Source organism: Oenanthe melanoleuca, chromosome 1A (assembly GCF_029582105.1).
Source record: "Oenanthe melanoleuca isolate GR-GAL-2019-014 chromosome 1A, OMel1.0, whole genome shotgun sequence".
Lineage (NCBI taxonomy): Eukaryota > Metazoa > Chordata > Aves > Passeriformes > Muscicapidae > Oenanthe > Oenanthe melanoleuca.
Window position 1 is genome coordinate 5,924,428 of NC_079334.1, and position 11,546 is coordinate 5,935,973.

At 42.9% G+C, this 11,546-nt stretch overlaps 1 protein-coding gene across 2 annotated transcripts; it reads right to left on the reverse strand.

Annotated features, from left to right (window-relative positions):
- Positions 1-38: 38 nt before the first annotated feature.
- Positions 39-10,537, reverse strand: LOC130248570 (killer cell lectin-like receptor subfamily F member 1). Of its 2 annotated transcripts, none has more exons than XM_056482435.1 (7): positions 9,707-10,537; positions 6,023-6,100; positions 4,561-4,659; positions 3,806-3,946; positions 3,330-3,481; positions 2,769-2,881; positions 39-2,231 (listed from the first exon to the last, which is right to left on the reverse strand). In XM_056482435.1, exons 1-7 carry the CDS (start codon positions 9,786-9,788, stop codon positions 2,099-2,101), a joined length of 798 nt encoding a protein of 265 aa, XP_056338410.1. In that variant the 5' UTR covers positions 9,789-10,537; the 3' UTR covers positions 39-2,098. The 2 variants fall into 2 exon arrangements, with proteins under 2 accessions (XP_056338410.1, XP_056338409.1); XM_056482434.1 differs by having other exon boundaries at positions 39-2,234.
- Between the last annotated feature and the right edge of the window lie 1,009 nt (positions 10,538-11,546).

The following is an 11,546-nucleotide window of genomic DNA, read 5'->3' on the forward strand; positions in this document are numbered from 1 at the left end:
AAAGCATTTTTTTAATTTCAGGCACCATTTCAGTGAAAAAAAAAATCTGAAGCGAAGTTAAATAGTCAGCTTTTGAACATGAAAAAAAATCTTTACTCATAATGTTGGGGTTGACATGAAACAAGACATTTAATCAAAAAAAGAAATTCCCTTTCTAACACCTCATAATGTGTCAGACTTTTAACAAAAGGTTACAGTGAAAGCTCTTCTGGAATCTGACTCCTCAGAGATGCAATGAACATCTTCTTTGGTGATGTTAAGAAAAGAAGAGTGAAGCTGCAAACTCTGCCAACTTGCTGTACTCAGAGTGGAGTTTGATGAAGTACTTCAATGGTAATTTCTTTTTATTTTTAAATAAGTGATTGCTTAAATTGTAGGTAACAGCTTCAGTAAGGCCTTGCAAAAACTTGCTTAATTACATTAATAACAGCAAGAAGGCCCAAATAGTAGATGTTTCATGAATATTGTTAAAACCTAAACACCACAACTAATTTGAGAGAAGCCAGCATGCAGGAGTTTGTTTTTCTTGTTAAATTCAGCATGAATCAAGAAAGATCTGCCATAAAACCAGCAATTGTCAACTCCACTGTATGGAGAAGGGTGTGCTGTGAGTTCCTTGAAGTGAAAATTTCTCAGCAGTGAGAAATTAGCTCTCTATAAAGCATGTATCATAGAGGTATAGATGATTATCTTACTCATTTCAGACTTTCTCCTTTTCTTTGTTTCTCTGTCTAGAATGAACGAAACAATCCTCTTCCCCCCACGTGCTGTGCTGAGTTTGGGGGATTTTTGTTGTTTCCTCTTACATAACAGCAGTGTAGTTTCTCATGAGTCTTGAGCTGCTGATGCTGCATTCTGCAGGGTAAATCTGTGTTGGGATTTTTTTGTTGTTGTTGTTTAAAGGGAAGTCCCTGAGGGTACAGTTCACTTTTTAATCTGCATTTCTAAAGTGCTGGACATAACCCTCCCCTGGCACATGCAGGTATGAAAAAACCATCTCTGTGAAACTGCAGCTGTCTTTATTTGTATGCATCAAGCAAATATGAGGTAAAGGCTCACCATCCCAAAAGCCATGTTAGATTTGTTTCTCTTTCTCATTGCTATAAGGACTTAAAGTCCAGTTTGTGCTATTTTTGTTAGAGTAGCACCTTTAATTCATGATATTTCATCATTCCTGTCAAATATGTGAATCTAATAAAGCCACTAGGTCAGACTGCTCTTAGCATTTTTCTGTTCTAGACCCAGAAACAGCATTTATTCATGACACTTCAATGCCTAAGTTATGCATTTACTGAGGGCACTCCCAGGTATTAATTTCACCAGTCTTTGTGAAGTCATCATACCATACCTGATTGGAATTTACAATGCAAAGGGACAAAATATAGGTGGAGAGAAAGGTTATCACCTTTATTTCCTTGCACTGCAATGTTGTCTGACAGTCCAAGCCCCTTCCCTAATTAATCCCTTCAGGTTCCAAGGCTCAGCACCAGAAGAAGATGGGAGCAATCAGCACATCAACCACAAGTGTCACAAGTCACTCCATGCCTGGTGTGCTGCCTACACCCAGTAGCTGTGCAGCAGCTTTGAATAAGACACTGTCCAATAAATGCATTTTTTCCCAACCCTCAAGTGGCTTCTGTGAGTCACAATTATACCCCAAGGAAAAGGAAAAAAGAAACAAAAACCAAAAACACAGACTTCAGAAAACACTAAAATCCTGAAACCCAAATAAGAAGTCCTCAGCTCAGCAGCTGCCTGTGGGCAGAGGTGACAGCAGTGGGGCTAGCACATCCTTCATCACCCACAGGGGTCATAATTCCTGCACATCACCCTGGCCATGTGCACAGTGCTCCTGCTCTGACCTTCCTGAGGCAGCTGCTGCCAAAATCTGTCTGTGTGAAGGCTCAGCACCCCAAAATCCTCGTGTGCCAGCTTGCAGCCCTGTTGCAGGACCTGTCTTCTGAATTCTTAGGGAGCACAGCACAGCAAAGTGCAAATTTCCCTGCAAGTCTGATAAGAATTATTTACATCACAAGTTGGTTTGTCTGTAAAATGGATCTCCTGGCAAGAAGCTCTGCCTGTTGTGTGAAAATTTGACTCAGAGCACCAGCAAAGTTGCATTCTTCTTACAGATCCACTCCTTTAATGTCTGGCAGTTGTCTGCCTGGATCAGGTTTTTCCTTCTGTAAACAGCACAGTTCTTGTCAGCCTCGATGCTTTTTAGAGCTGTCCTGCTGAGAGACAAAAAGGGATGCAATGGGTTGCTGGGTTTAAACTCAGCACTGGTTAAAAATCCTGGTGGTGCTTTGAATGAGAGGGGTGGATGATGCCCACTCAACCATCCCCTTGAAGCACAGCAGCTGTGCACAGGAACTGCAGGATTCTGAGGGATGGATGCTTGGGATTATTGGTGGTGCAAGGATAAAGATCCTCCCAATGGAGCCACAATGCTGAAGAAAGCTGCACAAATCCCAGCCAGAGAGAGTCTGTTGGCAGGGATTTCAGCAGAGGTGTGTAATAATATCTCTGCATTAATACATATATCAGCTGTGGCTGTGGCTGGTCCTGGAGGCAGAAATCAGTTTCCAAAAGTTCCCAGCAAGAACCTGTTGACCTGGAACTGGCATAAAATAGACTCTGAATATGTACCTGAGCCTGCAGGTTTGGATCTGTGCTTTGGGTAATTAGCTCAGATTCAGAGTTGTGTTTCAAGCAGGGATACCACACTTTGCTTTTCCCAAAGATATCCTCCCCCCACAAATCATCACCTCTTTTTTTTTACTTTGTGATCTTCCACTGAACTCCATGATTTCTCCATGTCTCCAGGGTCCAAGCCAATCCAGATATATTTGGTATCTTTGTCTTTATTGTCTATAAATTCCTGTGGAATTATTAGAAGGATGTTACCTGACAGAAGAGCTTTCCTGCTGTGCCCAGATCATGGTCCTGCCTCATGCACAGCTTTTATTTCCTCTTGAAGGGCAAGGACAGGGGTGCAGCCATGGCAGAGCAGCCCCTTACATCAGCCCATACACATGACCAGCCTCCTCTCTTCCCAGAGCCAAGTGGTGGAAACAAGTGGAAAGTCCCCAGCATTTCTTCTTCCTAGTCAAAACTACTCTGGCTTCCACACTTGGCACTTCTTGTGCTTCTCTTCAGCTCTGCTCTGCTGACATTCCCAAACCCAGCTCCTGTGCAGGGAGTCAGATCCTTTCCCTGACAGGGCTCATGCTTGTCTACCATGTACTCTTGACATCCAGGCCATTTTCTCTTGGAGAAATGTTTAGCTGAGGCCTGTGACATGTTTTTAGGGTTGCTGCAAAACTCACCATCTCAATTTCATCCTCAATGACAAGCAGCTGGGATTTCCTGGCCAGGCAGTTTTTCTGGCTGTCCTCCCAGCTCTTGGCCTCCTCAGAGAAGAAATAACATCTGCCCCTGTGCAGCTGCCACCCGGGGGGACACAGCTCACACCTTGTCCCTGTGGGTGGACAGGGAAAACCTTTAGCTCCTACAAAGGATGGAATTCCTCCCCCTGTTCATGAACCATTGTCTGGAAAGTGTTCTCCAGGACAAGAGGATATATAGCATGTCTGACAGCAGCTCCTGGCAGAAAGAAATGTATATACCAAAAGAGGAGCAAGACTAAATTAAAATGCTAGTTTAGATTTTGTTATCACTGCTCTGCAGGAACACCATGCAGTGAGTTCCCATAAACCACAGGCTGTCAGAGAAATAGGAACAGAGACAACAGAACTGTGCACACCACATGTCCTCTATGCTGGAAAGGACTAAGGTGCCTTACCCTGTGCATCTTCACATAGCTCCTCCATGAGCCATTTCAGGAGTGCTGATGGGATGGTCCTCTCTGAAGAAATGTCACTGCTGGTGCTATTCAGACCATATTGGGGCAAACTTTCTGATTTTGCAACTCTGCCCTTCAAAACTAGAAAAGCCCAAAGCCAAATGAAATAATAAAACAAGAGAGAGAGGTCATGGTTACCAAGAAGGATAAGGAAATGTAGTCTTTGTACCCAGAGCTGTACTGTGAATGTGAGGATGTCTCTGTACATTGCCTGGTATAGACACAGCTATGACCAAACTCAGTGAGTAAAGCTCAGTGAGCAAAGCCCTTCTGAGAAGTTGTTCATGGAATGGCCTGGCTTGGAAAGACTTTTAAGGTAATTTCATTCCATCTCCTGCCATGGGCAGGGACACCTTCCACTATCCCAGGTTGCTCAGAGCCCCATCCAGCCTGGCCTTGGACACTGCCAGGGATGGGGCAGCCACAGCTTCTCTGGGAAACCTGTGCCAGGGCCTCACCACCCTCACAGGGAAGAGTTTCTTCCCAATATCCAATCTAACCCTGCTCTCTGTCAGTGTGAAGCCATTCCCCTTATCCTGTCACCCCAGATTGCTGTAAAAACTCTCTCATTTCCTGTAGTTGTGTACAAGTTGACACCTTTCAGTGTGACAGTAAGGGAATTTTTCTCTCAGCTCTTTCAGAGGTTTAACCATGTCTGCAATGAAGGGATGAAGCAGGAGATAGGATTTACTCACCCTGCTTGGCTTGTATGATCACAATTCCCAGCAGGACAAGCACGAGGAATGCCAGGACCAGCGCCACGTAGAACCAGGCTGAGCACCTGTGCCAGCAGCCTGCAGGGAGGCAGGAGGAAGAGCAGCTTAAGGTCCTGGCACTCTTAAAATTAACACTGGGAAAACAACAGAAAAATCATCTGCCTAAAATCCATGGGGAGGATGAAGTGGCATTTTCCTTATTAAAAATCTGCATCCATTCTGCATACACGGAAGTGAAATCAAAATATTTGGTCACATAGAGCGAGTGATTGTCAACCATTAAGAATTTGCCTTTTCTCCTTTGCCTTATGTTTCTCAAGCATTGCCCTCTCCCACCTACCCACACACACCCTGCAGGACCTTGCAGAGCAATTCAGAGAAAGTATCCAGGATGGGCTGTGGTGTCAGGGAGGGGCTGTGGTGTCTGTCAGGGATGGCTGTGGTGTCTGTCAGGGATGGGCTGTGGTGTCTGTCAGGGATGGCTGTGGTGTCAGGGATGGGCTGTGGTGTCTGTCAGGGATTTCTGTGGTGTCAGGGATGGGCTGTGGTGTCAGGGATGGGCTGTGGTGTCAGAGAGGGCTGTGGTGTCTGTCAGGGATGGCTGTGGTGTCTGTCAGGGATGGCTGTGGTGTCAGAGAGGGCTGTGGTGTCTGTCAGGGATGGCTGTGGTGTCAGGGAGGGGCTGTGGTGTCAGGGATGTGGGCTGTGTTCCTTCTCTCTGCTCCCAAGCATTACTGTTCCTGTCCCACAGCTCAAAGATAACTTCCCTAAATGCACAGGGAAAAAAGCCCTGTACTGACAACCCCTGGCACAGGGAAGTGCATCAAACCAAGCATCTCTCCAGGGGTTTGGCATACATCCTGTGTCACAGGGAAACACTCAGGAAGCTGCAGAACCTGAGGAACTTTGGGGTCAAGGTGCCAGTTCCATGAGATACAGACTTGCACTGCCATAACCTCTGTTTCCCTGACCTTGCCTGCATCAGATGAGCAATTGCTTCATCCTCTGGCTGCCTGACTTATCTGGTATAATGTTCCCTTTCCCTGGCAGGCAGGTCCTTCAGTACAGGGAAGGTGAGAATCACCAGGGTACTAATGGCACATAGAGATCAGTGCATTACCCTGCTTCCAAAGCCAAATACATCCCTGGGACTCTTCCACCACAAGGGTTCTAAAAAACCATGGAATTTTACTTTGCTTTACTATATTTTCCATGTAGGGCACGAAGGCTTTTTCAGAAACGATTTTTAAAGCATCTCTCAATATTATTTTTTAAAGGAAAGTGTAAAATCTGAGAACCCAGGAAATAAAGCAGCAGATGAAGTTATAGATCAGCCCTTCATTGAGAGAGTGTACATGAAGGCTCTTGGTAATAGGTTTCACTGTTGGGCAATAGGAAAAACTACATCTATAATTAGTAACCAAACAAAATTGCACAGTACCAGGAGCGGAAGTCTCTGCTCTGCTGCTCCCTTGGGGTTGGGGCTTCACATGCAGCTCAGCATATGTGATGGTGTTTCCTGTAAGGAAAGGTCAACACTGACATTTGTGGCTGTGCAAATCACCAAGTGGAGGAACAATAAAGGCTGAGCCTGTATGAAAAGGGGGTGTGTGTTTCCAGGGCTGCTTGTTCAGCGTTTTCCTCTTCCTAGGCAACGACAGGCAAGATGATGATTTACCACTTCCTCATGCTGTCAGGCAGGACAAGCCTCCTCCATAAGCTTTGAACTGCTGTGTGGCTGGAGCAGGAGCCAGACAGGTTGAAGGATGGGAAAGACCTGGATTCTAACCATGGCAAGCATCTCATCTGTTGCTGAGCCATCTCAGAAGGTACCACAGGGGCTGGAGGGGCACCAGAGCCACGACTGCTTTGTGGGGCAGAGAAATGCCAAAAGGAAAACCAGCACTCAGAGAAATGCTGCTGCAAGGTAATTCCTGGGACATTCCTGACTTGTGAGTGTTTATCCCAGGATATTTCAGGTGGTGCCTGTAGCAGCAGAGGAATGGACATCCTTTTCCAGAAGCACATTACCAAAATTGGCCTTAAAATCTCACAGTGTGGGTTCAAGGCATGTGAATTCTTTCTTTTCAATATCATTTACCTGGGTATTTTGCAGAGCTACTAGTTAGTGTTATAGAAAGTATATGGACCTTTGGGACACTGCTTTTGGTTCCATAAATAGAGAGATTTTATCCATCTTTATCAAGAATAAGCTTCTGTGCTACCACCCTAGTTTGTGACCAGTGGGGCTTTTAAAAAGAAATGTATTAAATTTCACTGATCAGGGAAAAACTTGGCAGAAGAAGAGAGTCTCATTAGGTTAAAATGAGGCAGCATTTCATATGAGAATTGCTGAAGTATGGAGAGGTTTTACAGTAAGAAAACTCACTGAGAACCTGATTGGCAAATAAGGGTTATTCATATAGGGGAGACAATCCATGCTTTAGAGAATCTGACCTAATACACTTGTTTGTTTGCTTTATTTCAATTTATTAGTTCAATGAACTAAAAAAAAATAAAAAATTAAACTAAATGTAATTGTTCTCAAATCAAATGCCCTAAAAGTTTTTCTTCTTAGAATGTAAATAATTTTCCAAAAACACTTAGAACTTTTAACCTTTTCAATGCAGTAGCCCTGCAAATGGAGGTACTTCTGAAATAAGTACTTTAGACATTCTGCTACTATTAGTAAATAATTTGTCTCTCAAATGCACATTTATTCCTTCAAAGAATATCTCTAAGTCTGTAAGAAACAAACTCATCTATGCAAGCTGAATATTTAAACAAAATCATTCCTTCTATTACAGTGTGCATGGTTATTTGAATGTGAAGTCCTCGGAAGTCAGCAGGGGGTTTAAAAATATCACATAAGCTTAATTCTGCCGGATGCTTCCACACCCTCACCTAATTCAACAACAAGGTGGAGATCTCTGTCAGTCACTAAAACTGAAATTTCACTTCCCTGTGTCTGCTGTCAGGTGCAGAAAAACAACTGTTTATTGCAAGCTTCTGCTTGGTGAATGTGCAGACAGGGGTTGTCCATTATGGAATGTTGTGTCCAGATGTGCGTCAGCACATTCCAGGGTCTGGGGAAAGCTGGAGAGGCTCCAGGGGGACCTGCGAACATCTGGAGCAGCCCAGGGGGTTAAGGAGGGGAACAAGGAGTTAAGGACACAACTAATAGCATGCTACAGCCACCTGTGGGTTAGTTTGGTGATGGAATTGAACTCTCTTTGGTTTGTTCTTCTACCAAGGAAAGTTAAGTTCTGCGTAGCCACTCACAATTCATAACCAGGCAATTCTCAAATTATCCATGAGGGAACTTCAAAACAAAAGCTGCTGGAGTCTTCTGCTGGAAAATGGATTCCCAGGTGTCTTTATCCTTGCTGGGATTTGGGAACACTTTTTTACTTTTGAAGAACGTGCACAGTAAAAGCACCTGCACCTACCAAAGCCTGTGCACAGATAGAGCCATTGCTAAATCCTCCTCAACATACTCTGGCAGAGCATCCAAGAATCTCCTTGTCCTTCTTTTTCAGAGCACCTGAGTGACAGCTGGAGTCCAACTGTAAGTCCATGCCCAATCAAATAAAATATATTTGAGTATAATCAGACATAAGAGTGGGAGAGTTGAGACTGGAAGCTATAAAGAGTGAAGAAAAGTTTAGTTAAGAGATTTTTGTCTCTGTATAATTGAGACAGCATAACCCAGACTTGTAGAAATACTGTGTGGATCTCTGATGCCCATTTTTTAAAGGAGATGTAGGCACTGGAGTATGAACAGAACATCTACAAAAATGATTAGAATTTTTGAGAAATAAAATTTATAAAGGGGAAAAGGGCATTGAGAAATCACTTAATTACTATTGCCAGTAACTTCATGTGAGAAAATATCAAAAGCTAAAATCAGTTCAACAAAAGTTTACTAAGAGCCATCCACATGTTAATGATAAATTTCATTGGAACTGGCCTGTCCAAAACTGAGCTTTTCCTTAGGCAGCATGATCAAGGAATACTTTTGGGTGTCTTCTAATCAAGATTTGATGTCTGTCTCCCTTCACAAATAAGTTTTATCATTTTGGATAGTGGGTAAAATTCCAGGCAAGCACTCTTTGTGTTGCACAGGTTACAGCAGTGCAAACAACATCCAGGGATGCATGAACATACAGTCTAAGGTAGTATTTTTATCATTTTTATCTTTTGGCTACAGTCTTATAAAATACATAAAAGGTACTGTTTTCTGTCATTTAAGTGCATATATTGAAAGCACCATCATCACTATTAATCTCCATTGTAAGTAAAACATCTAAAAATGCTCATTACACAATGTTGTTTCCTTAAGGGATTGAATACATTAATTATAATGAAAGCATGAAAGTATCCTTAGTTTGATGCCACAAGCATTTCCTATTTGCTCATAATAAGCTGTCATTCATATTAGATGTGATCCAGAATTTTGTCTAAATACTTTCATGAATTAACTACTTTTTTTTTCCAAGTAGTAGAAATGTCACTTTTTCAGAAAATTTAGTTCAGATCATCTCCTTACCCTGAATATTGACTTAATCCTTTGAGGTTTTTTACAAATATATGAAGTGATCACAGATTGATAACTTGATTCTGTAAAATCACCACTGGAAAATTGAAGAGAAAGAGCAGGAAGTTTTTAGTTTTTCAGTACTTCCTTCAGGGACAGTGACTGCACTTTTGACTGCTACAGCTTTCCTGGTTTACTGATTAATTTACTGCTCCTTTTCCATGAACGTAACCATCGATCTGATTTTTGGGCTAGGTAGTAATCCAGTGGAGCATTGCCTTGATCATGTTACTCATTTAAAAAGAAATATTATACTTGTGATTCAACCAATGAACACTTTTTCTTTCTCATTCTGTCACTTAAAGCCTGGGACCAGACCTGAGCTGCTGCTCCTTGGTGGTTGTGATTTGGGAGCAGCTTGGCTGATCTGTACTGCGAGGATCTCGCCCGCTCTTCCAGCTCCTTGCCCTTCCCATGGAATTCTTCTAGATTCACCCAGTTTAAAATGTGAGAGAGAAAGAGAGAGGGAGCTCAAACAGCAAACAAGAGGTTTTACCTGTGTTCACCTGTGTGCCCAAGAGGTTTTACCTGGGTTGGATGTCCCTGGAGGAGCGCGTGGCCTTTCCCTGGGCAGCATGGCCACGGCGGCGTAGGTGACATCCCCTGCCATCCGTGAGCCCGTCCCTCAGAGCTGTGGAAACAGCCTGGCCCTCAGAGCTATGGAAAAAGCAGCTCTAGCACAGTCATTTGCATCCTGTCTCAGCTTTGCCTGCCTCCAAAACACGCGCTCTGCTATGGCTCTGAGGAAGGCTGAGAAACACACACACAAAAAAAGGAAGTCACTACATTGCTTCTTTCAGTGCAGCTTCAAAGCCTGCTTTCAGCCACCATTCTGTCTCTTCTTGCCTTTCAGAATACAGGAGAAAATGAAGATTAAACCACAAAATTTTCACTAATATATAAGAAAAAATCTTGTTGGTCAAAGCAGAGGAAATTCTCTAAGGAATGCCCAAAAATGGACTTACACAGGTATGCAAGGCTTGCTGGCTCTCATGAGAATAGAGAGCATGATTTTTGTGCTGTGGCTGTTTTGTGCTCCTGTGCATGATCTTGCACAGCCTATCCACCTGAAAGAAAGATAAACAATAAGTACATGTAACAGTACGTGCTGGGGTTTTGGGGTTAATTTACTGCAACCAGGCAGCTTCAAAAATGTAACTCAAATTCTAACCTGCTCCACCCACAAAGTACTTTAATGGTTTAACAGCTGAATTTAGATGATACTGATGATGCATTAGCATGAACTCAAAATTTAAAAAAATATGATCAACACCTTTTACAAGAATGCTTCCATACTTTGCTGTTACAGTAGTTACAAGGAGCTGCTGCTCCTACATTGCTTGAACTATTCCCTGCTTGAGCCAACAACTCCACAGATGGAAAACCTGAGTTGCTTTTATTACCTTAAACTCCTTTTTCATTACCCATGTGTTTGCTGCAGGATATCTTGATGACAGTGTTTTTGTTCTCTATTTCAGGTGAGGGGGAAACCTCACAGATTTTAATTGAAACATAAACACCTTCTAAAACAAAAAAAATACATTTAGAATACTCAGACACGGAGTCCTGTGCATGACATGTCCTGCTAAGAGCTACACTCTTGGTTTTGTACCTTATTCCCACTTAGAAAATTCCCTCCAATCTCAACACAGAGAAAGTCCACAAACCTACATGAGTCTGTTGAAAAAAATGTTTATGCAGGCTGCTTGCAGGTTTTTGTTACATTCAAAGGGACCTGAAAAAACCAAAGCTAGGGGTTGTAAGCTTATATTACTGATTTTTCCCTTCTGATGCTCAACACCAGTAATGGTGTTAAGTGCAGAAATAAAAAGGTTTAGGAGGAAAAAAAAATAAAAGAAGAACCTTTGATAGTCATGGAACAGATTAGTCAGAAGTGCTGCCCGAGTATGATTTATAAGCAAAAATCATGATGGGTTTATTATCTGATAAGAAATCAATACTGTGAGCTAGAGCCTGGTGAGGTTTGTTTCACAGACACCTACATAGCAGCCATGTCACCTGGCCTCACATCAAACACAACTTTGTCCTCTGAATCAGTTTTCCCCTGAGCTTCTCAGCATCCTTTACAGCGGGATAGTTAGGCTCTGAAATGGAAAAAAAAACCAAAAAAAAAAAAAAACCCAACCCTGAACCAAACACCACTTCCCTTATTTGGGGTTTTTCTGAAACTTTAGTCCATAAAGGAGAGTTAGAAGGCCAAACATGTCTGAACTCTCAGTCTCTTTCCATCACTGCCCACACTTCAGCAGTCTTTTCTCACATGATTGCCTCCTAAAGCAGCCACAGCCATCCAGAGGTAACCATGTACAGGCTGTTTCCTCTCCTCCTGTCCCTTTTCCCTGGGAGC

Excerpts from the sequence above, each read along its gene's own strand:
- LOC130248570 (XM_056482434.1), bottom strand. The coding sequence starts at position 9,788 with ATGGCAGGGGATGTCACCTACGCCGCCGTGGCCATGCTGCCCAGGGAA. Across the intron at positions 3,947-4,560 it reads GATCATACAAGCCAAGCAGG|TTTTGAAGGGCAGAGTTGCA; the intron begins GTGAGTAAATCC and ends GGGCTTTTCTAG. Across the intron at positions 2,235-2,768 it reads CACAAAGTAAAAAAAAAGAG|CAGGACAGCTCTAAAAAGCA; the intron begins GTGATGATTTGT and ends TTTGTCTCTCAG.